Source organism: Phalacrocorax carbo, chromosome 2, assembly GCF_963921805.1.
Source record: "Phalacrocorax carbo chromosome 2, bPhaCar2.1, whole genome shotgun sequence".
Lineage (NCBI taxonomy): Eukaryota > Metazoa > Chordata > Aves > Suliformes > Phalacrocoracidae > Phalacrocorax > Phalacrocorax carbo.
Window position 1 is genome coordinate 25,741,949 of NC_087514.1, and position 27,559 is coordinate 25,769,507.

Here is a 27,559-nt window from a genome sequence, read left to right on the forward strand (position 1 = left end):
CTCTGACAGAGGTAACTTCCAGGTGTGAATCTTCATATTTGTTCGATAAGCAAGACCACACTAAAGAGTTAATGGAGGAAGCAGGTAACTTAACTGACCTCTAGTGTAGGGAAAAGAAGTCAGAGAAGGAGGCTGCTGTTGCTTAGGTCAGAGAAAGCTGTTTATGACCATCAGCACTGCATTGACTAGGCAAGTGTCAGTAAGAACACAAGCTCCAGGGCACGTTCTTGAGTGTTTCTTAACAAGTAGGAATAAAAGCACAATTCCCATTCATATGTTTCCAATCAAACATGCAGTGGACAGGTTTCCCCTCTGAACATAATGGTTATGAAATTAATAATGCCCTAAACCTACAAGAATGGCCTGGAAAATGGCAGAAGAATTCAGTTGCTTCATTAAAAAATAAATACATTTCCAAGAGTTAGAAGAAAAAAGGCAGTAAAGGAAAATAGCTTTGCAGATGATTTATCTGTGTAGCTGCCGCAGGAATATTTAAATAAGTCCAGTTGTCTCCAAGGTAAGTTTCTCAAGCCTCATTTCCTAGTACTGAGCCTTAATGGTACCACTTTGAGAATACAGGTGCAAAAGTGCCAATACCTCTACTGAATTTAGAATGAAGCCAGGAGGCATCTGGACTGTACGGGCTGTCTTCACTTTCTGATAAGGTCTGCGAAAACAAGAAGGACACATGTCATTGGGATGCTGGTGGCTCTTGTGATCAGCACTTCTGTTTGCAATTAGACTTGTAAATTAAACTGTGGCAGAAGTCCTAATAAAACATTCAACCGGTATTTAGGACTTTTTCCTTCCTAGTTAAAAGGTACAACATAGATGATATAAGAACTCAGCACTTGCCACATGATCTGTTGTGTAACCAAGTATTCTTAATATTCCCATAGCATTCCACCTGTACAATGGGAACATTAGCTAACCATTCATCCCTGAATGTTTTGCTAAAATTAGAGCCTCATTTTGAGTAACTAAGAGGACAGCATTCTTTAGAAACCACAGGGTAATTTGGGATCTGTCCAAGGCCTGCTGAATTCAGAGTTCTTTCTATTGACTTCAGTTAGACTCTGGACCATCCCCCCTCAACCCCATTTATACTAGCCCTGGTAAAGAATTCTAATATCTAGGAGATTTGCAGTTTTAACTCTGGTATAAAACAAAAACAGACTTCTTAATAAAGTACCTTTTCTCGGTGGCCATAGTATTCTGCGTACCAAACCATACCATATAAACACAGGAAAGTTGTAAAGGCCTAAACAAGGGAGGAGAAGAAAAAAAAAAAAAAAACCTGTAGAAGTTTTATCAAATTCCTTGCTGATTCAAGGTCTCAGAGTCCCTAGAAATTCCACATTCAGAGACTTTCGTGCTTTGTTTCTCTCTGCATCTTTTGTCAGAACAAGTAAGACTCATGCTTCAACTTCAAGGTACACATACATTCTGCCACCATGGGGTATGCAGACAAGTTCTCAGTGGGAGCACGAGAATATGTACAGATCACCCACATACACACAGGACACACTGTCAGTATGGTTTTTGTCCTCATCCTGTTCAGTTACCATACAAAGGCAGTTGGAGGCACTTGTAAGTATATTATCAGGAACAACCAGTCTGGGAGAAAAATGAATTCTCCTTCTCCCTGCCCCATGCTTCAGGCAGGGTTACGTGTTTGGTTCTGCCATGCTCTGATTCAGGAAGCAATTCAATACTTTTCTACTCTGCAGCTTCAGGAATACAGTCATCATGCTAAATAAGAGAACAATAAATTCTGACTCCCTATCACCTGTTCAAACTGTGTTCCCAACTAGAAGGGAGAAGTATTTATCTGTCAGCCCATTATAAACGCTGTATTTTTCACTAGCCATTAAAAATGTGTTTGGCATTAGAGTTACAAGTCTGGCAAGACAAACATCTATTTACTGTTATAAAATGGGCATTTTGTGCTGCATTTGCAGTAATCACACTGAAGTACAGAAAGTTGCAGGCTGGGTGAGAATGATTTGCCTGATAAAGCCGGGTTATGTAATTTTAAGTTGAAACAGTGTGAAACAATATGCATTACTTACTAATGCTATTCCTTAACTCCTGTTGCTTTCCAGTGGGCACTATAGCAAGCACCACCAAAGTTAGCCTCAATTGAACAGACATTTTCTCTCATAAAGATAAACAAATCGTGCTTACAATGACAAAACAGATGTGATAAAACAAAGCGTCTTTCATTGTTAAGCACTGGTAAAGTGGCTATATTCTGCTACATCAAGAAATAAGAAAAAGTTCTTCTAGTCCTTTCAAAGTGTGTTCTAAACGATCTAGCGTTTGTTTTTCCTCAGATACGCATAAAACTCTTTACCAGCATTCCCCCGCAATGATCCCCTGCTGCCATTGTTCCAGAGAGGAAGCTATTTAGATGCTTTCAATGCTTTTGCCATGCTTTATGTTTCACATGAGAAATCTCACTTACCACACAGAGAAGCCAAAACACAACATACAGTATTTGTGTTTTGGAAAAAAGATCCTGTCCAAACTTTATGCATACAATGGCTTCAAGGAAAGCAATAACCCTGTGGGTAAAAGAAAGGAGGGCAGGGGGGAAAGTGGTTACAAACACCAAGGATTTAACTCACATGTTCACAACCCAGACCCCAGACTGTCAGCTCTAAACAAGCACTACTCCAGTGAGCACACACCTTCCCAACACCACCATTAACTGAAATTTTTGGGAAATTTATTTTTCTTTCTATACTTTTCTTCAGGGTAAACAGCATACAAGAAGTGATTGACTGGCAGTTCGCAGTTCTGTGAACCTCTGCTTGCCCAGGGAACAAGCACGATTGTGTGCCAATAGCAGAGAATTTCCGTTTATACCTACCCACTGTGCTTCAGCCCTCACCAGACATTTCTTTTCCATGCTGAACAACCAAGAGACTCCCTGTTGGGTGAACTAGAACTGTGCTTTGGGTATTTCGCTACTGGATGTAAATTTACTGCAATTCTAAATAGGCTACTTTGCTTGCTTCAGATGGATTTTAATGAGAAAATTAACAGGAAACAGCATTTTAAATTCTCTGAGAATCCACACATTTGCTCTGGTTTATGCATCCACACTACAGTGTCAGAGGATTTGGGGAGAAATGTGAGGGGAAAATTGCAATATTTATTTTCCTCTCTGGCATTATAAGCATTAAAACAAGTAACTCCAGCCCTCTACTTGTTACCAGATGTTTACATCCTTTCAGGCTCAAAGCTATGGAGACTTGTTCACCACTTGGTGAGGAACAAGTTGCTAGAAATCCAAAGATTCTGCCACCTGCCATGGAAATATACTTAGTTTGTGTAGGTCCTTGACACAAAATTACATCTTTTTAACAAATACTAGTATAAAAATGTGACTCGTGCAAACGCGTAGAAAATTGACTCTTCTCAAGTTGAAGCAAACCATGAAGAAAACTATTAAATTTATAAAAGTTTAACACTTAACTTGTTCAATAGTGTCTCTACACGAGCACATGCATGAGCACTCCTCCTGAAAAGCGTGCAGGCACACTTAACATCATGTCAAGTGTTTCTGTATCAAATATTCAAAAAGGTAAGCTCAACTGCAGGAATCACAGGATGTTCCACTCTCAAATACTTTAAAGCTCGATACTGCAGGACACATTCCCTACCAGCACTCTCCACGTCCAGGGAGCTGCCAAAACCAGCTCTACTGGCTGGCAGAGAAGACCCAGGTCCCTCCATGAAAAAGGGAGGAAAGATGTGTGCAAGACTTAACTACTGGTATTGCATATATGGTCCAGGTGCAAATAATAAACTAAGCTTTCTCTGTACCATCTACTGTGGCTTGCAGCATGATGAGCAGGGCCAAGACTTAGAATTGTGCAAGTAACACCTAATTAACCAAGAGTGGAAATCAATGAGGTGCACATTAGTAAAAACTTGAGAGCAGTGTTACTCTGTTGGGTCACCAACTATTTTGATATTATTCTTACTGATCCAGCTGCATATTAAAAAATAGTTAAAGCTGAACTACAGCAGTGGGAACAGAAAGACCAACGTCAGGAAATAAGCATGAGGGTATGACATACTCAAAGGTATAAACAAAACAATAGGCTATTTTCAACAAGGACTCAAAAAACAATACAGCTGTTTGTGCTGCATTTATACATTATTTCCATTATTCTTATCAAGAATACTTGGGTTAAACACATTGTACAATAGGTCAGCTATTACAGTTAAAGAAGTGATACATCAAAAGGCAGAAGAATGGTAACAGTGAAAGGTGTTAGTGTGCTACCAAAGAGTGATAGAGAATATGCAACAGAGCTAACGACACTGTGATTTTTATTCAATTAGAATGGTCTTCTAACAGCCTAACAGATACTCCTTTCTGAAAGGCTTCATCTTGAGGAAAATGGTACAATTTCCAGCAGACCTGTTGCACTGGCCTTGTTCATGCCTTACATGACTTACTGTCCATCTGTTGAGAGTGATGTTACAGTATATGTCAAGTTGCAGAGAGAACAGTTTCATACTAATGCAAGGCACTAATTTTAATTATTCCCATAGTCAGGCTGTTACAAATTCAACTTGTGCCTTTAGAAATGTGTGTTGATCACCACAGATGAATATTCTATATACTTGCTTTTAATGGCTTCAGAAATTATATTCTGGGTAGTTAAATTACTGGAAGAGTGCTGCTTTTCCAACAAACACAGGAACTCCTCGTGTTACTCTGTTTTTTCTAGAAGATTACAGAAGCAAGCAGCATCAAGGAGAATACTTACTCTATGCACATCTCCCACAATTAGATCAGACTGTAGATGCATATTCTATTGCAGTTCTTGTTATATGATCATAAAGAGATATTTGGGCATCTATTTATTAACATATATTACATTAATGTGTTCAGTGAGAGCTTTGAACCAAGGATGATGGTGCCTGTAACCCTTAAAAATTTTTCAGAGGCAGAAGGCAAACATTCAGCATCACATTTCCCTTCAGTTTGCAAAAGAATACGTTTACATTCTTTCCCTTGGATGAAACCGAAGTTCATCTTTCTTTCTTCATAATGCAGAACTTGAAAATTCTTCCCTCAAAATTATAAAATTGTTTAAAATGTGTCTTCTATAAGACTTCAAAATTAACATCTATAGTTGAGAAGATTTCCTTTTACATATAAACATCTCAATTGCTAAATCATTTAAATAGATTTCAGTAACATGTCTGTATCCAAATGCATATCTCCAAAATAATAATACAGTTGATCTGTAACTACTAGATGTTTATGCACAAACAGAGCAAGGCTATTTGATTCTAACTGTAAATTAAGTAGGCATATTAACTGTCTGACTAATTAGTCATCTTCAGTACTAAAGCACCATCCGCACCAAACCCAGAAAGACAGGTTGCTCTGCCATGATCGTTTGAAAAACCCAGTGCCTTTTTTAAGGACTGTGTGTATGTCACAGACTCTCTTTAGGAATCTAAATGCATCTTTTGAGGAGGGGGATCCTCCCTAAGTAAGGAGGTTTAGGCTTACAGAAAATATCATGAACTCCTACTCAGCACCAATAAAACTAGACAAGAATAAAATTACTACCTTTTTTAAGCCCATTGAAAGTTACAGTCATGAGTTGAAGACAGTAATAGATGCATCCAGGCAGGTGATAAGTCAGTGAAAGAGGTGTATATTTAAGTCCAGCCAAACCCAAGGAGACATGTCACATTCTCCAGGGTACATTTAAAACAAGAGTAGAAATCTCTTCAATTACATTGCAGCATGCTCTGCTCTCATCCCAGTTAAATGCTGACAAAGGGGTATTCTTTACGGTGGTGTAGTGCACCTGGAAACACCTTTCAGCCCAGCACTGTTCCTAAAACTCTAACATCCCCAAGACTAACAGTAAAGATGAGATAAGTTTGCCAGAGCACTGTCTCTAAATGAGATCTGAGTATGTTCAGACAATTCTGGAAGTATGACATACACTAATCTTGACAAAGAGAATGAAACGGCTGTTTTAGTTTAAAACCATTGCCATCAGAAATTAGCTTCTTGAACAGTTTCTTAAATTACATATTATATTTTTTTTCTTTACGATATGATTTAGGTTCTTCTATGTTTTCCCATTTGTAAGCTTCCAAGTCGTAAGTCAAAAGGGACACAGCTATGCTGCTTATTTACAAGAAGCTTTCACAACACTACAATAACATATGCTTTAGGTTTCCAGAACAGTACATTTTAGTCAAGCCATCTAGAGAAGGAAGTTCTCACCAGAAGCAATCATGCAAACTCTTCATTTAAAAGTCTCCTCCAAGAGATTCTAGACAAGATAACTGTCTTCCATAGCATTACTCTTTTCCCTCTTTGAGAACAGAATCGAAATAGTTTACAACTGTGGCTTGTTCCACTGTCTTCTGTTGTGATTCCGCTAACAGCGGCAATGCCCACCTTGACGGCCAGGTAAACATTGCTCCAATGACAGGCAAGTGGTAGAGGCAAAAGCTTTATCTTTCTCACCTGACTGAGAATATGGGCACCAAGGCCAATGCTACTGTGAAGGAGCCTAGCTTTATCCAGCAGTTTCTAGCTCTTCCTTCTGTTCTTCTCCTTACTCATTCCATCACTTCCTATATTCTACCTCCAAATCCAGAATTTTCCATACTGTTCTTTATACTAAAAACAACACAAGACAAGGAGTGGCTTCATGCAAAGCCTGCTCCTGTGCTGGACTCATACTTAACACTTGCCCAAGTGCTTCAAGAATGCAGCAAAAATCACTTACCCGAACACCCAGCACTGAGTTCCCACCCTCTTGCACTGCGTATCTGTGAGGTACGCATAGTATTGCCTGAGAAGGGAAATAAGAAAATCCTTGAGTGAAGCTGAAAGTCCCCAGAGTATTTACACTTAGAAAACATGTTTATGTTACAAATGTATCTGTACTGAAAATTAAGTGCTGATGGTTAAAATCACATGCAATCGTGCTGGATGTCTACCAGATGGCTTCAATTCTAGGAGGACAGATTATCATATAGACTGAATAGCCTGAAACAACGCAGAAAACCATCCTGAGACCAAGGACTGGGAAAGTACCCAAACCAGTAGTCTAATAAAGCTACATATTTGTCTCCTGCCTCTCCACTGAATCTCCAATTATTTTAGGCAAAGTGCAACAGCTTTGAAAGAATTAGAGAATCCCCCACTTTTTACAGTTTTTAGTTCATTAGCAATTGCATTTTCTTGACAGAAGCGTGTGTAAATCTTGGAAGAAATTGAATATGGCTATTCAATATCCTGGGTGAGTGCTCTAACCACTGGCATGTTTTTCTCTCAAGAACAGAGTAGAATTTCTCACTATTTTGAAAACAGTCTGGAGACCATTCTGCTCTGTTCTTTATGCTTCTAAATTGTAAGAGTTTAGAGGGAGGAATTCCAAAGAAGTAGGATAAAAGTTCCTTTTCTTAGTCTCCATCTCTCATTTCCACTGACTGATAGGGAAGACAAGCATTACTCTTAAACAATCCTGGTACTGTTGCATTAATACAAACTTCTACAAGCTGGCAAGTGCCATAAAAATAACTTGAAAGCTTGAAACTTTCTTGAAAAATAACTTGAAACAGGAGCTTATAGGATGTTTAAGGTGGTTTAGTTAACTGTGAAATCACTGCACCTAACGTGAGACACTAACAGCTGTATTTTAGGAATAAACCAATTCACAGCTGCCATTTAACTGTCCAAGATAACTTCACTTTACTCATGAATGGGAAATTTCCTGCCTCTAACTTCAAAACTGTGTGCATTCTGTCTACCTCCAGCTACGTCACAGAAAAAAAAAAACTATTGAGGGGACTCTCATAACAATGTGAAATACTGTGCATGTCTAAAAGCAGGTTAGTGTTTCTACACAACTGCTAACACTGCATATACACTGTTCTCTTACTCAGAATACAGTAATGCTCTGTCTTTTCTTATAACATGCTAATGCTTCCTGTAGACAGACAGAATGAGGAGCTCAGTTAGAAAAACCAACAGCTCTGTTTTTCCTCATCTACACTTTTGTGAGCATCTGACTCATCAACTTGGATACTTTCACAGGCAGAGTCCTCAAGGATAACATATGCAGCTAACCCACAACACAGGCAGATGCTATACAAATAGAAGATGGAACAGACTGGTTCCACATCCCTATGGAAACGCAGATGTTTATATACATTTTACTTCATTAATTTACTTGGCAGAAAATACACTTTATTGAAAAGTGATGATTGTTTTGCTTTTCATGGCAGCAAAAGTATAAATTTCTTGAAACATGCTGTACTTAACCGTGTGCAGTTCTTGGGTGCCTAGAAGTCAAGCTACTTTAAACATAAGAAAAAACACCATGGCAACAAAATTACCTTACAGTGGGTGCTGTAATGATTCCTATGAACAGAATTCTCCCCCAGCTTAAAGGGTGGCTTGCTTGGAACACAAAGATATGTTTCAAAAAGAACGTGTTCAACTCAGTCAGCTTGAAGGAAAAAAGAAATAGTTAATAGTGTTCAACTTATGTAACTCTTAATGATTTACTACAGGAAAGTGTACAATAAGTAATATGGGAACTAAAACAGGGATGGAAAAATATTTATGCTCTACTATAACCGTGCTGGTTAGATTGGGGATTGGAAGAGTCTAAGATTCCCAGTCTAGGACAAGCAAGGAATAGACTAGCAAAACAAAGAATTCTGCCCTAGACACCTCTATGAAAGTATTTGCTCTCTTTCCAGAAACCCATTAAAGGACCAGACACTAACTCACACTGCAGAGGTTGTCTGATAACTTTTGTACCCTAAATCAGGTATGAATGACTGAGGCAAATTTGGTAGAAGAATAGAAGAGATTGTATTTTAAAACTAACAAAAAAAAAACAACCCCAAAAACTTCTGGTTCTCACTTCAAAGACTAAATTAATCAAATAATCAAATTTTTAAAACAGTTTAGGTTTTAGTGAAGTCTGCTAGCATTGGCATGACAAAGTACCAAAGCAATTGGGACATATTATGGAGTCTTGCTGGATCAATGCCAAAATTCTCAGTATTGCTGATCCATTCAACAGTTGATGGGAAAGAACCCACAAAAAACCCCCCACCAACAACCAAAAAACCCACCCAACAAAAGCAAAACAAAACACCCCACCACCCAAAACCCCACTGTCTAGCAGTTTTTAAAACTGTATCAATTGCAAAGAGCAATCTGATAGCCAGTACAGCAATCTGTAACGTTTGTTTTTTTCCAGAGATTCTGTAATTACGCACCTGAATTATCATGTAACTCCCATGAACAATGCCCTGACCAATTCTGTATTATCAATTCATTTAATTGTGTATTTCAATGACAGACATACAGATTAGAATATCTTCTACCCAAACACAGCCAATAAGTAACTGAGCTGATGGCAGCTTTGATTTCACAGAATTTATTTCTTACCTGCCAAATGATCATGAAAAGGTAGATTCCAGCCACTCTTTGAAATGAAGACTTTGGGTCGAACCAGCGAACGTAGGTCCAGCTGGCTGGGGTGAACTGTAATACAGCTCTCTTGATTTTCCCTGTGGTCGTGTGAATGTCCCTAGAAAAAGAGAATGGCTGGAGTAAATACAAGGAATATGCAAGGGGGAAAAAAAAAGCATGTTACTGATGTTTCAGAACAATCACACTTTTTTGCAAAGATCTTCACAGCCACAACTGTGTACCAAGCAAGGGTGAGTTAAGAAATACGATCTATTAAGCATTTCAGTCAAGGTGCATTCTGCTATGAAAGCCCACCTCTTCTACCCTCACTCAGTAACTTACTACAAAACATATCTATCATTCTCTCCATGAAGGAAACAAACAAGGCTTGCAATTCTGCACCGCCCTTGGAAAATCTAGAGGATATTTCTTCCTAGTGTATGCTGCCACTACTCTTATCCCCAAGACTCCTTGTTCTATAGCTCACTGATACCAGTCCTTCAAGAATCTGTCTGATTCATTGTTCATTAATTTTATAAGGAGCTGGCTCCACAGGTTTGAAGATACTGCACTTAGAGGACATATAACCCCTGCTGTTCTGATACTAGGTGCATGCAAATCTTATGGAGAGTTGTGATAGCACCATTAAAAGCTAGAAGGCTTTTAAATTCCCTTTTGAAAGGGGATGTGAATGGAGGTTCATCTGACAGATGTGTTGCTGGTTCTTGCTTTTGATAACATTAATTCAGAAGAGCAACAGCATCCAAAGGACAGGGAATCTAAGAAAAACTGAGTCTCCTTTTCTGAAGGAGGACTAGCAGGGCTAGAAGTCAATTTTCACCCTGTTGTTTCCCTGGCCCTTCTGGACAAAAAAGGAGATTCAGATTTGATATTTCTGATACTTGTGTTCTTTTAGGCTAGTGGGATCTTCAGTTAGGGGGAACCTTCTAATCTCACATCCATGTTTATTCAATGAAAAAAGAAAAAGAAAACAAAAGGGCACAAACAAAAGCTTCTCCTTCTATGCAGCTCCTCTTCATATTAAAGTTTAAAAAAAAAAAAATCTACTCATGCATTTAAAAGAATGTTAGGAAAAATTGTTCCAAAGACAGTAAAGACTAGTCCTGCCATAGACATTCTGCTGTTTTAACTTCCAGTGAGCTCTCTGAAAACAGAGGGACCATCAACTCTATAATGCTTATTATTGCTCCTGAATTGAAACACAGAAAAATTGAATTGAGACTAAAGGCTGGATTGTTCTCAGAGCAATTAGCAAATCTGTGAGTAAGAAAAGAAAGCAGCACAGGAGTTCACGTAGATTTGAGCTCCTTTTCCATCTCTCAAGGCAATTTAGTAATTCATTGTACTTGATCCTCTACTTGTACAATTCATTTAGCAATTTAGCAATTCATTGTACTTGATCCTGTTTCATCTATACCACTGGTAACGTGCAGTTACGTGGTAATGCTTGTCACCAACTGGCAGGGAAGAAGGCAGGAGAGGGGCAAAATACAATGGTAGAAACCGTAGCTGGACAACTGGGAACTGACACTAGGCCACAAGCTGTTGCCCTTTTCCACAACAAATGTTACTTTATTTTGCAATTACTCCATTTATTTTAGAGGGTCAGCAATGGGTTAAGGCAATTCACAGCACAGGTACAATCAGCCTGAACCCTCTTCTGCAATTACAGCTAGTGCTGACAGAATGCCACACTAATGCCACGCTAATGCCTCACTAAGCTGAGCCTAAATCTAGTTTAAAAACACTGTATGATGGGAAAACAATTACAATTTGTTTTGTTCAGTGCCTTCTTCAAAGTTTAAATTGTGTAAAATAAACTGAAAAAACCAAACAGCTTTACTACTTTGTATTTTCATTTGGCATCAATGTTGTAACTTCAATTGCCAAGGAAAATAATATATACATCATTATATTTACAAACATATGCTGTACAGTAGCATTACTACGAGATGGACTTTTATAATTCGAAATAAATTTACAGCATTGTTAGCACATGCAGATTGCATGGTATTTCTATAACACATGCATTTTACATATGCAAAGAAGGTCTACTTCCAAAGGAAATGAATTTAATATTATAACATCAAATATAATGTTTATCAAGCTTTAATTTAGACCTACTTGAAGCTTGCCCAGTGATAGGTCCTCATCTCCAAGAAACGACAAACTACCATGCCCAACCAGATGCCACCCCCGTTACAAAGCAGGATGTCCAAAATGACTTGATCCCACCAGCATTCAGCAAAATTAGGCAGAAGGTGCATGAAGAAGAGCTACAGAATACAGCAAAAAGATTCTGGGTGAGGAACAGCACAGAATTCATACAAATTCACTTTTTAAGTACACATTCAAAAATCAGGTTTTCAGTACATGTCATACTTCAAGGACATGAGCCACAGTCACTGAAACTTGACGGGCATCCTTCCATTAACTTCCAAAGGCCTTGGATAGAACCACACAAGACATCAGAGGTTTCCTTCTCACCATTCCCTGTTGGGGTAATGCTGTATATAAGGATATCATCCAGATCTTGCCCTCTCAAAGACGATACACAGAACATTAATAGAAATGCATGAAACAAGCAAAACTACTGCATTTCTTGGAGGAAATAAGGTGCTTTGCGCTTTAAAAAGTAAATTGAAGAGAATCTTTATTTTTTGCTAAATAGTTTTAAGAAGCACATTTTCTAAACCAGCAACAAGATGCAGTAAGTAGAATGGATACATTTGTAACAGCTGTCAGCTGGAGTTCAGGACTTAATACTTGCTCTATTTCAAAATTATTTTGTACATTCACTATTTTTAGGAAATTTAGTGACTGTAAAAGATTAAGAGTTCACCAATATTTCAGATACTACAAGCTTTGCTGTTATACTTGATCCAGGACAGTTTAAGAAGTTAAGAGGATATTCCGCTCTCCTTTCCTACTTGGTCTCTGGTAAGCACTAAAGATGAAGATATATTTACAATGAAGATACTGGAAAACAGGCCACAAAGAAACCAACATCAAACTGAGAAGCTGACACCATCTGGATATATCAAAACATATTCAGTCCCTTAAAGATTTCCCCTGGAAAGTGTACAAATCATTTACCTCTGAAGCAATCTGTTCCTTTCTGAATCCTCAATTTAACTGAAGACCGCTGTGAGGCATTAGTAAGGCAGTTAAATGTATTTACAGATATATTTGGTGAGTTTATACTTTTGATAGAGTGAAGGAGGACAAATGGCGAGAGTTAAGCCAAGATATAAACATAATTTACCGAGTGCTAGAAATGGATTCAGCGCCTCTCATTCTTTAGGAGAAAATAATTGTATTCTCTATTCTACAAGAAAAATCACAGCAACCCAAAAAATAAACTGAAAACATTAGCTGTGGACTGGAAATCAAGACAGCCATGTGTTAAGCAGTCCCTTTGGAATACTCAAGGAGATGCTTAACAAAACATGTAGCAAACTAAATAATATTCTTACCTCCAGAAAAACAGTATTGTTTTCGTCAGTTAATGTACATACATTCTGTCTGTGGAAGACTATTGGTATGATTTTGTAATAAAGATTCTTTTTTGTTAACAAATGTACAAATAAAATATTGAAAAAATCAGATGTGGGAAAAGGAGCATGAAGAATGTTCTCTGTACACAGCAAGAATGAATACTGGTCCATTTATAATAAATTACAGTGACTGATATTGACAATGACAGTTCCTTTGAAAACTCTTGCAAAAGTATATTAAAGCAACTTGGGTTTTGTTCTTCTTTTAAGCTATGGGAATTTCAACCTGTAGAAAGGAAAACTTGAATATCTCTTCAGGACCCAAGCTATACAATGTTGCTCATATTCCTGCTAAGTTTTCCTTTCATGTTTTAAATTAATTGAACCTGAAAGAGTCACTAGGCTCCTAATTTCAATCTGCAATAATCCAGCCAAAGACACCAGAAGTTACAGATAATAAGGCAGCAAAAACCAGAGCACAAGCATTATCCAGACCATCTCTAAGGTACTACCTGTTTTCTCAGACTAAGACACCAACTTTAATCAGATAGTATGAAGCACAAGCCAAGTGTTCCGTTTCAGAACAGGGAGCCAGCTGAAATCCATTAATGCTAATAGGAGATGCACAGATAATCCCTATTTAACTGCCTTGATAACTTCTGTAGGTTTCTAATGACTCTCCTGAATTAACTAATTCATTAAAAATCGATTTGAGTGGTAATAACCTCTTTATATGCTGAACCTTACCCAACATATTGTCGGTTCTAATAATCTGCCTTTCAACAACAGGGAATACTAGACACCCCATGTGGTGTCAAATTGAAGATTATGGTTGCATGATGATCAACTGAACAATAAGACGGTGTGTGAAACAAATCCAAATTTATTCTTTTCCAGAGGGAAAAATGAGTACAATAACTAGCAAAGTTGTTTTCTGTGGATGGGCACTTGTGAAATCCCTATCTTAAGCAGTTTCAAAATACCTTAGAAAACAGCCAATGCCACAGAACAAAAACACGTTTTGAAACGGAACTTATGGCACCAGTATTTTCAAACCCAGAAATTTAATTTTAGACAACTGAATCCCTATCTATGTTTCTGAATTACAAATGTCTTGTCAGATGAGCCAAGCATTCTCAAGGCAGCAAGCTCTACAGAAAACTATCACTTCAAGGACTAAATTCAGGTGTTTACATCTACACTTAAAATACTAAGTGTGACAGGTTAGACCATGATGTCCCAAAAGCTGATAAAAATTTGATTATTTTTTTTTTTTTCAGAATTGTCCAGAGAATATAATGAAGTTAAATTCATTTTTATGGAAACACATCCTTGGATTTTAGGTGACACATATTCTACTAATCAAGCTCTAGGTTACATGGAAATGAAAATATTTGGAGTACCAATTAATCAGCTTGAAGTCTTAAAACAGATCTAACAATAAGGACCAGCAGTCCTAGAACCACTCAATTAACTGAATCAAGACAAGTATTTGTATTTTTTTCATATCCTATTTTGGATTAAAAGTGCCAACAGTCAAATGACTTAAGCATGTGCTTGGGAGAACTGCAGTAAAGCTAGACAACAAAAATAAGTCAGTGGGACTCCAAACCATGGTGCAGGGCACTACACCACACATGATCTAGCTTAGACCCAGGTCTAGTGAAAATCACGTTTTTATGTCAGTGAACATGAATAAACTTGGTCTGTGGAGTACAATTTAACAAAAGAAGGGCCACGCACTCAGGCCTCATGACAGAAAACAACGCACAGAATGGTGTCTTGCCATTCCATACAGACTTCTCCTCACAGATCTTCACATTTTCTTTAGGGATCCCTCAACTCCATTTCACTGTACAGAATGCATGACTATACACAATGTGTAACACTGTTGTATTTGGGGTAAGGGATCGTGACAGTAGATCACAGATATTGCAAGGTGAAAAAGGAGGACAATTGCTCTTAATCAGGGTATATTAGTCAACATCTGAAGTAGCATGAGTGTTGACTGCCGTAACAGCAGAAAACCAAATTACGGATGGCACCAATAGGCTGGTCTAGACTTCCCTCCTGTTCAAGTAGTATTACATCACTTACCTAAACCCCAGCTTGCTGTTGTCCACTAATACAACTGCATCGATTGCTCAGCATCTGGTTCATAAGCCTTAAAATGTGAATCTATACTGAGAACTAGTGAGTCATCTTTCTAGTAACACTCACATTTCCCCCAAGAACAATTCAAGTCTCAAACATTTGCTTATAATTAAGAGAAATGGGTGGCCTACCTCAGTGAGCTCCCAGGTGATGCTAATAGTCCAGCACAGCCCATAGCTGCGGATCAGCAAAGCCTTCATAGCCCAGCCCCAGAAATGCCCAAAAGCAAATATATCAAAGTGGCTGAGGATTCTCTCCCAGGTGATGACATGACAGTTCACAGCATACTCCTGTTAATGAAAGAAAGATTAAAAAAAATAAATAAAAACCACAAAACCTCAATCAACAGGCAGCTTCAGAAACACTAGAATGCACTGGATAGAAAGAAGTTTCTTCAATAAGCCTGAAATTATAAGAATATTAAAATAGGCATTACTCTACTTTCTTGTCCTTCTAAACTCTGCAGGAAAACTTTCAGTATTAAGATTCAATATCATCAAAGTACAGCTTTAATTTGAAGGGAGTTAGAATAGACCTTGATGCTTGAAAAAGCATTTATTTCTTACATGACAGAGGAACAGCAGGAGCAATAAAACTCAATAAAAATAAAACCAGCAAACAATACTCCAGAAAATAGTTATTTGCTATTCTTTGGGGTCTTGATCTGAAATAACCACATTTGCCCATTTTCATGCTGTCTGGTGTTCAGATGTGGCTTATCAGTGGCTAATCCTCATCAGTTTATAATGTTATGTTACTCACCAAAATGTTCATTTAAGTATCTTTTGTGTCTTATTTTCCTCATGAAAGCAATTTTCCAGAACACATTCATATTCTGCATTGTTTTCCAATGTGATGTCCATCTACAAGGGCTGGAAGGAGTATCTGGGGAACTACAGGCCCGTCAGCCTGACCTCAGTACCGGGGAAGGTCATGGAGCAGATCATCTTGAGTGTGCTCACCAGGCAAGTGCAGGACAACCAGGGGATCCGGCCCAGCCAGCATGGGTTCATGAAAGGCAGGTCCTGCTTGACCAGCCTGATCTCCTTCTATGACCAGGTGACCCACCTAGCGGATGAGGGAAAGGCTGTGGATGTTGTTTGCCTGGAATTTAGCAAAGCCTCTAACACCATCTCCCACAGCATTCTCCTAAAGAAGCTGGAGGCTCATGGCTTAGACAGGTGTACTCTTTGCTGGGTAAAAAACTGGCTGGATGTCCAAGGCCAGAGAGTTGTGGTGAACCGAGCTAAAATTCAGTTGGTGGACGGTCACGAGCGGGATTCCCCAGGGCTCCATGTTGGGGCCAGTCTTGTTTAACATCTTTATCAATGATCTGGATGAGGGGATCAAGTGCACCCTCAGTAAGCTTGCAGACAACACCAAGTTGGGCAGGAGTGTTGATCTGCTCAAGGGTAGGAAGGCCCTACAGGGGGACCTGGACAGGCTGGATCGATGGGCCAAGGCCAACTGTATGAGGTTTAACAAGGCCAAGCGCTGGGTCAGGCACTTGGGTCACAACAACCCCATGCAACGCTACAGGCCTGGGGAAGAGTGGCTGGAAAGCTGCCCAGCAGAGAAGGACCTGGGGGTGTTGGTTGACAGCTGGTTGAATATGAGCCAGCAGTGTGCCCAGGTGGCCAAGAAGGCCAACAGCGTCCTGGATTGTATCAGGAATAGCGTGGCCAGCAGGAGCAGGGAGGTGATAGTGCCCCTGTACTCAGCACTGGTGAGGCCACACCTTGAATATTGTGTTCAGATTTGGGCCCCTCAGTGCAAGAAAGACATTGACGTGCTGGAGCGTGTCCAGAGAAGGGCAATGAAGCTGGTGAAGGGTCTGGAGAGCAGGTCTGATGAGAAGAGGTTGAGGGAACTGGGGTTGTTTAGCCTGGAGAAGAGGAGGCTGAGGGGAGACCTTATCGCTCTCTACAACTACCTGAAAGGAGGCTGTAGCCAGGTGGGTGTTGGTCTCTTCTCCCAAGTCATTAGTGATAGGACAAGAGGAAATGGCCGCAAGCTGTATCAGGGGAGGTTTACATTGGATATTAGGAAAAATTTCTTTACTGAAAGAGTGGTCAAGCATTGGAAGAGGCTGCCCAGAGAGGTGGTGGAGTCACTAACCCTGGAGGTGTTCAAAAAAACGTGTAGGCATGTCACTTCTGGATATGGTTTAGGAGACCTGGTGATACTGGGTTGACGGTTAGACTCGATGACCTTTCCAACCTTAATGAAGTGATGCTCAGGTTAAATGATATGGAGAGAGTTCAGTCACAGGGCTGAATTGGGGTGGGGGTGGGGTGTGTGTGGAATCAAAGGGAACTTGCAACTGTTTTGTCACTGATGAGTGGCAGATTCCTCAAGAATATGAATTAATATTCTAGTCGTCAATAACAAAGGAAATGTGTTCTCTCATCATGTTGTACAGCAAGTGCTAGAAATCACTGCCCAACAAAAAAATATCTGTAGGTCACCAGGCGGCTGCATCTGTGGGGTTCTGTCTCGTCACTGGGCACAAACTGAACTATTCCCAACTGGAAACACATATTTAAAAAAGTTCTCAACTTTCCAACCCTCCTAAAATATATATTGCCACCTGCAGGCGACAACACAACACTGCTCAGTGCTGTTGAACTAAGAAAGGATTCTCTTTCAGGCCAGAATTTTGCTAATACTGCACAAAAGAACAGTGATCAAGTTGAAAAGGGGATGGCAGAGAAAGATTTAAATCCTGGTCTCCATAAAGAGAAGGATGCACAATTTCACACAAATCAGCAGGCAGTTAAGTCTCACTATGAAACTGTAACTAACCCTTACTGCTGGTTCTCCCTGAAGTGAAAGCGTGGTATTGCTTCTGACACATGCCAGTGCTGCTGGTCATTCAGAGAAGGGTGCACTACCTGTCCTAAGGATAGCAAAGCTGCAGCTTCAGTGCATGTACCCACCAAAAAGATCTGAAACTGGCTCATTTGTCAGCATGAGAAGCACAGAATGTACAACGGAAGGTGCAGGCTCCCAGCTGCACCGTGGTATCTGAAACTCTATGATGACTGAACACAATGAGGTTACTCCGAAAGTAAGCTTTTTTCCAGGGCTCTTGCTTTTATTCTTACTGGGCTTTTGCTGCTGCTATCTCATCTTTCCAGCTGCAGCTCTGCCAGTCATACAGTGAAATGTGTTGAACTTTTATACTCAAGCAACTTTACTAACCCTGTGCAAGAAACCAAGCTGCAGCCTTCATTATAGTTGCACTTTAAAAATTTACTCCAACTTTAAGTGACAGTATCAGGATTGCAAAGTAGTACAGAGTAAGTTTCCACTGACTGTTACAGTCAGGGAATCTGCTGTACTGTCACTCTATGCCTGTAGTAATACTAGTCCTCCCCTAACTTGAATCAATTTCTAACTTAAATGACAGGAATCCCAGGTGAATCTGACTTACCAACAGACTCCTCATCTCAGCTCCCTTTTGTTGCTCAGCAACATCACTACCTCCCATGCTCATACTCCATTTAGCAGCATGTCCTCCCACCACCCTTACAGCAGGCTGCCCACACCTCACTTCTCCTGCAGAACAGAAAGTCACATCCCTACTCTGGATGCTGGAGATGCACAACACGTACTGCTGAGCAGCTGAGGTGCAACACCTGAAGCATCCAGAGTTTTCCAGGTAAGGAGCCTGTATGCAGCCCTCAATACCAATCAACGAATGTAAGCTCACTGCGCTGTAAAGATTTCCATTCCCTCCTATGTGCTACAGGGCAGGAGTTTGCAGCCACTGCTGATGAGGTGTTGTGCAGTAGTTTGCATATGCAGTAAACTGGTATTTGCCAAAGACAGTTGGTGTATTTTCTTACTCTTGAGGCACGAGTCTCATAACAGCACCTACTACACAACAGGTGACCATGGCAAACCTAAGGGCAAGGAAGCACACTGGTCACGTGTTGGGCAGTAACGGGGTGCGATGTGAAGAGGACAAGACTGACAACTCTTGCCTCTCCACACAGTAACTCTCTTCTGCTTGGTGCTCAGCCACTCACACCCTCTTCTGCCTGCTTCCGAACATACCTCACATACTTCTCCCAGGCTCACTTTAGTACTTCAGCTCCCTGTGCTAGTGCCCTCACCTGAAGGGGAAAGTTCTTTCTATTGAAAGCTTTCTGCAAGCTGCTCAACAGGCAGAACAACCAGCCTGGCTTTACATGCCACTCCAGACCATGGACCGTGGAAGTAATTTCCCAATGGTAACGGCACCAGTGCTTAGCTGGGTAGCTGGAAGTCAGCAGAGCCCTGCAGTTGCTGTACCTGGATTTCCACATGCTCAGTAGCATGCCAGTGATGTAATAAGCTTAGAGCAATAAGGCAAGACCAAAGTTCTCTGAGTGCAGCATCACAGCATAAAAAAAAACTCATCTGGGAGACACACATATACAGGCCTTATTTAGATACTACCTTGCTAAGTCTATTTTCAGTATCCAAGCTCGTATCTATTATTTAAAGGAATCCAGAGCCACCCCAGTGCAAACATATCTCACACTCCTGACTGCATGCTCATCTGAACATCTGCATTAGGAAAAACACAGAAAATTGGTGTTTTTCACACCAATTGAGTTCAATGTAAATAAATACCAGTTGATACAAAAGGCTTGTTGACTCTGTCAAGTATAGGCACAAACTTGCGCTGCTCATGCCAGCAAATTTGGACTTATCCCTTCCCACTCACGTAAAACATACCTAAATTAGCCAAAGTGTCCAATAAAGTGCCATGGATACATACCATAATATCTGCTTCCCTTGTAGCATATCGAAGATTAGGATCCAGCCAGTACATCACTGCTTTTACCTGCTCAAAGTTAAGGAAGAGCACGAACACCAGGAACAGAAAATATAGCACACTGAGACCTGCAAAAAGACTCAGCTTTAAAATCATGTTCACTCCCAAAACTCCTCAGGACACAGGGAGTCCAAAAAGCTGCTTTCAAACTGTTGCTCTGTACATGCCCAGTTTGCGCAAATGAGTTTTCTACATACAGTGGCTACATGCAAAAAAGCTTAAGAGACACAAGTCAGATGGTAACCCCTGAGCGCTCAGCCCTTCACATCACCTCCTGTTTCAACTGATATAATACATGCTTGACTGCATGAACCCAATCAGTCTAAGCAGTTCAGACACAAGTAGTATAAGGCTGTGATCAGGAAGCTCTTTATAAGAGATACATTAGGACCCCAGGACTGGATTAGCTTTGTCCCTTTGCTTTAAGTACTCTGGGTCTCACTAATGCAGGTCCCTAAGCCAATATGCAGATTTCAACACAAGAATCAATTTAATAATTCCACCTGGCAATTCTGAGCTATACTGGCAGTAAAGAGTAGTTATAAATATAAACTAATGCATGTTTGAGTTACTTTTCTGAGCTGGAAAATTTGCTGTTTGAAGCTTTTAAGGATAAAGATGATTATTATTTGTTTTCACACCATTATAAATTATGAAAGGCTGTTGCACTTGGGACTACTGCCTCTTTCCTCCCAATGACTGAATATGGATTTTTTTTTAAGAAACTAAAACTTGTAAGAAGTTAAAAGTCCTAGGTGTAGACCTGTGGGTAGATAAAGTTGCTGTTGGGAGCATATCTTTACATTATTCACAAGTTCACAGCTATCTAAGACCACATTTGGAAGAGGCATATAAACACTAACGCCATTTCCATAGTCTAGCACTCCAACTTACTTGTATCCTGCAGCAATGTCACGGAAGGCAAAAAGATTAATGTGAATAAACTTAGTATCTGCCATCCAAAATAAACTATAGCAATTCTAAAACGTTATTTTAAACTATAACCAGAACTTACATGTTATTAACCTCCCGCATATGCTAGCGAACAACTTCCGTGCAAGTACGCACGCATGAACAGAAAGTTGTTGGGTTGATGGTTAGACCTGATGATCCTAGAGGTCTTTTCCAACCTTAATGATTCTATGATTCTATATATACTGTTCTCTGCAGTACATCCTAAAAACACATCAGGTAAACAGATGCCACACTACTGCAAGAAGTACAGCATGCAGGCAAGGGTGCATCCTGAAATGCTGAGGCACACTACTCCTGCCTGTCACCTACTGAACAAGTCTGACACCCCAGCAACAGCTAAATAAGCCATGCCAGAAGGAGCAGAATTATACTGGGAAAACATTGCTCTTGATTTTGCATACAGCCTTTTCCCCAGAAGTACAGGGGGTCAAGCTCTGACAGTGTGAACATTGAGAATGAGCTTTTACATTTGCTGAAACCTGGAATCAGCGGTAGGACCTGTGTTGCCCAAACTTCAAAAGGAACAGGATTCTTTAACGAGTACTATCTAATCAGCAGTATCCTCTCAATGTCAACAGATGAGTAATCAGCTACTTTGGGAGGCTACTTATTTAGCTATACAAGGTGGCTGGAGAGAGAAACATTCACTCCCCATAAAAAGAAATTGATCAGCTCTTAAATCAAATATGCCTAATTCTCTGCAAATGTGCTTAAAGGATATGCTCTGTGAACCCTGAGTTGTTTCAAATTAAAATTCCTTATGTTTTTGCCATTTAATTCAGATGTTTAAAGAGCAGGTTTTTACTCGCATCTGTAGTTAATAGAATTTTTTTTTCCAAACTGAAAATGCAACTAACATTTACAGGTATTTTTGCTGAAATTATAAGAATATATACACGTTAAGAATATTAACAAATGTATGTTAAGCTATACAATTATGCAATTTAACAAACGTATGAATAGCGTATTTTGTCAATAATGACAAGAAGCACCTTACTAAACTGGATTTAGTTAGAAGGCAGATAGTACATGCAATAGCTATAAAAAAAAACTTTTTTGAGGTGGGAATAGATGGCAGTAGGGAGGGTGTGGGGGAAGGTGATTAGGAAGCACAAACACAAAACAGGATTAAAACAGAGTATCAGAATGAATGATCCCTTTCTGGTGATTTAATTTACACCATCCTGACACAGAGCAACTACAACAACATTCCCAAGCATAATTAAGAACAGATTATAAACAACCACTCAGAAGTGGGAGGGAAGTGACATTCACACAAGTTTGATGCACAATTACGTTTCATGACAATTCCACTCATCTGAAAGTTAAAACGGCTGGTCCTGCAGAAGCACTGAAAGTCAGAGACACAACTTAAACTTACCAAAAACCATTCTCCATATTGCAGGGTGTGGACGTGTAAAGGGTCCTGTGGACAGTAAACAAAAATCTTATTAGAAGACAGTCAACAAGAACCACATAATCTTTTTTTTTTTTTCCTATTCTTGAGTATTTCTCATATGAGGATTTGGCATGAGCACAGATGAGTTCTCCATCAAACTATGTAACATACCCAAAAGTGGGGGCTCTATGTTAAAAGAAAAAGGTAACAGTAGATTTCAGAGAAGAAAAGGAGACTGCCAATCAGTAGAGTGTAGGCAAAATTCTCCATTATTTTTATGGAGTTGTTCCCAGAACAGTAGTATGCTGTTAGCTCAGCGGGCACCATATATCAGGTGTCACCTGAGGATCTCTTCATCTGGTTTCTAGAGCACAGCTCACACACAACCTACTCCCAACGAAGTCATCAAATAAAAATTTCTGTGTGCTTGCAAAGAAACGTGGTGCTTAGCTTTCAGGCAACAATGAAATGTTAGCGAACAGGCCTCCTAAAACTTCCAAAATGAGTATCATGTATCTGACAAGAAGTAAGACACCTATGCTCTTTATCAGTGATCAATTTTATTTACTTTAGAGCCAGTGATTAAACTGACTTTATTAGATCAAAAGCCTCTCAGCATGAAGAGCAGAGAAGGTAAGCCTGGTGACACTGGAAAATCTCTAAACATGAATCACACATTTAGGGAGCAAGAACAAATATTTTCAGCACACACTGTGGACCGCTCTTTCAGCGCTGTACGCATAAAGCTCACTTCCCTCTGGCATTCAGTTTTTCAGGGAGCACTTTTCAAAAAGTATGGTTAATGACTTTTAAAATATGAGAAAAATACATCCCAGCTTTGAAGTACAAAGCTGCCCTGAGCTCAGTCACTGTTTTTTCCTGAACACTGCCAATCCTGAGACAGTTTAGACTTGATACAAGAATTATGCTCTTGCTGATGCCAATAAGTAAAAATTATAAATAAATAATAAATTAAAACAAACAAACAAGAAGCCCGAAACCACCAATAGGAAGACAGCATTTTCTCCACAGAATTAAGTGTCATGCAAGGGTTTTTACCTTTTTGCACTCTCTGCTCCTCACACAATTACCGAAACTTTTGTCCAACTTAAGCTTCTACTGAGAAACTGCGGTTTTACATTGTAATGTGACTTAGACCATTTCTAACTATCACTAGCTTCTGGTAAGATGATTTATGTAAGGTGACATATCTCTAAGAATTTGTAGAATGACACTTCTGTTAAAACACACTGAGGCAGACTCCTTTCAAACGTTGTTTAAGGATCTGGCAGCATCACTACTTGGCAATCTGAGCTGCAACTGTGCATCTGCAAATAGAGACACTGATTTTGAGAACCTGACTTTCTTGTTAGATACAGACAAGCTATAAATAACTTGCATTTTACCGTTATCTCCACTCAGTATGACTGCAACCCATTTTTAGACTGTTCCTTAACATAAAGGAATTCAAAAGCGTAAAGAAAAGGAAAAAAAACACAATAAAAATTTGGTACTTCAATAAAAATCAAAACAAATACAGCGGCAATAAAGAGAAATTCACATGTTACAAAAAGAGAAGTATAAACAATAAATACCTTACTCACCATTAGGAAAAGCTAGAACACTGATGATTAGAAAGAAGAAAATCACAGAGAGGATACCCCTCCAAATATTATCCTCTGGGACAGAATCATCCCTGAAGAGACAGACAACATCAAAGTATTAAAGTACATTATAAGGATGAAGTTGAAAGGCTCTGAAGATACCATATTATTTAAATAAAACTACATGGAAATTAAGTACAAGAAATAAGCATGCTGGTTATATAACAAGTCAAGATAGGAAATGCACTGAATGATTTTACTCTGCGCTTCTGCATATCCCTTTCTCACAAGACAGTTAAACATAAATCAATACATGTGAGCCATAAGCATTGTTAGAAGTCAATGCAGAAGCAATGACTAAATTTAATACAAGGTGAAAAAAATCTTCCTGCTTTAATGTTCACAAAAACATCATCAGAATTATTTTACACAGCAAACAAAGACCTAGACCAAAAACTCTGGAAGCCTGGATGCAAGTCCTAGGTTTGCTTCTGCTGTTTTGCTGCTGCTCACAATCCCCTTCAATTCTCTTGGCCTGTTCCCAATGCCAAATGCCTGAAGTGAGTGCAGAGAGTGGGCAAATAATGATTACAATCAGCCTTTGGAAGTAACCATTACACAGCTTAGAATCCGTGTATAATACAAAGATGGCACAATTTAAAAGAACCAGGGAAAAATCTCAACTTGCTTTTAGATCTATTAAGTTAAAGCTCCAAATAAAATACCCAGTACTATTTGTGCTACTGTCATATTGTGGCCAGAAGAGGCACCTAAGAATTCAGTTTGGAATGCCAAGGCAAACTTGACTGAGCTCTTCCTTCTTTTCAGGCAGGTAGAACATACAGTGTACAGCAGTGAGATTAACAAAAAAAACCCCACCCAAGTCTTCTAACCAGCAGTCAGCTTCTAAGATACTTCAGTAATACAAACAGAAACAAACTTCAGACTACCTAATATACATAGCTAATATTTCGTAATGTATCACCCACTATGACTGAAATCAAAGTTTTGCCATCTGGGTAATTTTCATGTACTTAGGATCAGTTTATCTATTTAAATATATTCCTTTCTTTATTCCCAACCCATGATACGAAAAAATTCCTAGCAAACTTTAGAGGAGTAACGCTCTCCCTGGCAGAGCACCTGTCACATTTCTGGATGGTTCAGTAAAGAATCTGTGACAGCATAAATGCGTTCCACAGTAGATATTTGCTGCAGTTATAAAATATTTCTCACTTTGTCAAATTGTTTCCCTTTCCCTCAAAACTGAACCTCAACAGTTCCACAGCAGACTTCCATCATTGTGAGGCATTTAAGCACTGTGTTAGCTTAACTGTATGGCAGGAAAAAGTACATTAAACATGGATGGTTTCTCTGCAGGCCTCAGGGACTCCTCACAGCATTTTTTTAAAACCAGCTCAGTCCAGATTTACCAGTCATTTTCCAGCAGCCTTGCTGCACAGGCTGACACTTTACACCAGCTCTGAAGCCCAAGTTCCAGACCTTAACCCTGGCTCCCTTGGCAATCTCAAGAGCCTCATGCCATGCAGCGCGCTTCCCAGCCAGAGCCTCAGGCTCCCATGGCTCACATAGGAAAACCATATTCCTGTTTTAACGTATGCAAATAATACACACACATATGCTGTCACGAGTGCCAGCATGTGGGGGAATTTCTTTCGGGTTTTTTTGTTAAGAGAGAACAGATTACTAGAGTCACATCACGGTACAATTCACAGTGGCCAAGAAAGAGGTAAAAGACACTGTGATTACATTACTTAATTGTTGCGCCAGCTGGGCTGAAGGGTCCTCAACTTTATATATCAAGATTCTGAGTACTACTTAGCTTCAGGAAAGCTGTCCTAGTCATGTTGGCACCACTTCCCCCAAAGATCAACAAAGATGCGGTGTTAAACTGCATTTCATTCCCAGTGAGTGGTAGAGGGATTTCATTTGGCTTGCAGATACCTTTCAAAGGGATAGACAACCAATGTTCTTGCCAGAAGCAGGTAAAAACAGGTGGGAGTAAGAGACTTGCTACTGTGCACTAGTTAGAATAAGAATTATAGTGTTTGCTTGGAAGAACTGTTTTGGGGAATGCCAAAAGAACAGGGGAGCAAAATAACTGTTGGAAGAAAGACAGTCACAAAAAGCTGCAATCAGGAAAATGTGCTAAATCATCTCCTCACTTAGCCTTAGGAACTTCGATGCTGACTTTGAAATATAAGCGTTCATGCAGCAAAAACAAGGCTTCTAATGCTCGTGTGGGAGGACAGATGAAAACTCTCTCAGTTTAAACCCACTTCACCAGTGCATTTTTCAATTCTGTGGCTTTCTGGAGAAGAATAAAAAAAATAAAGCACATAATAACTGGATAACCTTTTTCTCTCTCCTGCTCATCTCAAGAGCACTACATTACACTGGCACATTACAAAAATGTAAACTAGTAAGTTATTGCATCATGAAGAAAAAAAAAATGAGGATACTTCGCTGAGGAAAAATAGCTAGGACACTAAATTTAGAGTGTGTGTGCATGTGTGTGGGAAAAAAAAATCTTCCATAAACTCCCCAAATCAAACCGAAATGCACAATAATCCAGTTTAATCAACTCCATTAATCAAGGGATGTGAAAGACAACTGCCCTATATCCTCGTAGGTCTTACTCCTGCTTCCGTAAGCCCCTGCAACTTCACACCAGAAGCCACCAATCTGTCACCTTCTTCCTCAGTCCCATTGTTGCACTCCACAAAATGTACCCTCCAGCACCCACCTGCCCCCCAGGCCCAGAGGAGGCCACATCCCTCTCTGCAGGCAGGAAAGGGACAGGGAAAGCTAGAGCCACTCCACGCCTCCACTCCAGGGCACAGCCTGGATCAGAGGAGTCTGTGTCTGGCTCATTCATCAGGAAATAACCAAGGCAGCTGCAGCCATTGTAGAAGCACTAGAAGGATGCGCTGTAAAAATGAGAATACCCCCTACTCCCCGCTCTAACACAGAGAAGTTAAACACACTCAATTTTTTTTTTGTGGGTTGTTATTATTATTATTGCTACCTGAAGATTATTGCTATCTGAAGTTCATCTTCACCTTTACCTGGCAGCTCAAAGACAGCATCAACTAGTGTCAGTGACTCCAAGGGAAACCCAACGTTATAGCTTGCTACATCCAAGGGAAAAATTTTTTCTAAGTTTGTATGAACCCCCACATAGTTCTGACATAAAACAATTAGAGAAGAGACAAGGAAGACTTTAAGGGAAGCAGAATTTCCTCTGCCTACCCTGAAGTTCCTAAAAAAATAAATTTTACTTAACATCAGTATTAATGTATAATAGAAAATCCCCTGCTTAACAGATTGACTAGGAGAGCTATCTACTCTCTCCCAGCTTCTCAAAGAGTACATGTGGTTTCGGTAGTGTCCCAAATAAGGCAACAGAGGTAGTACTCTGGTATCACCCACAAGGTTTAGGAAACTCCGGCAATTGTTGGAAATAGCAGGGGGTAAGGAAAAAATCAGAGTAGCTTCCACAACCTGAGAACAGGAGAACTAGAGCAGAATTAAAGAGAAGTCAATGGGTATTTAAACACAGGA

At 39.7% G+C, this 27,559-nt stretch overlaps 1 protein-coding gene across 2 annotated transcripts in view; it reads right to left on the reverse strand.

Annotated features, from left to right (window-relative positions):
• Positions 1–27,559, reverse strand: part of PTDSS1 (phosphatidylserine synthase 1) — a 33,648-nt gene that overhangs the window by 4,123 nt on the left and 1,966 nt on the right. For both annotated transcript variants that reach the window (XM_064442353.1, XM_064442352.1), the window contains exons 2-12: positions 23,975–24,066; positions 22,353–22,397; positions 19,940–20,064; positions 15,300–15,458; positions 11,642–11,793; positions 9,473–9,614; positions 8,404–8,516; positions 6,789–6,854; positions 2,468–2,567; positions 1,193–1,261; positions 598–667 (exon numbers count right to left, since the gene is read on the reverse strand). In XM_064442353.1, the coding sequence (XP_064298423.1) occupies positions 598–667; positions 1,193–1,261; positions 2,468–2,567; positions 6,789–6,854; positions 8,404–8,516; positions 9,473–9,614; positions 11,642–11,793; positions 15,300–15,458; positions 19,940–20,064; positions 22,353–22,397; positions 23,975–24,066 (1,133 nt within the window). The remainder of the gene's footprint in view (positions 1–597; positions 668–1,192; positions 1,262–2,467; positions 2,568–6,788; positions 6,855–8,403; positions 8,517–9,472; positions 9,615–11,641; positions 11,794–15,299; positions 15,459–19,939; positions 20,065–22,352; positions 22,398–23,974; positions 24,067–27,559) is intronic.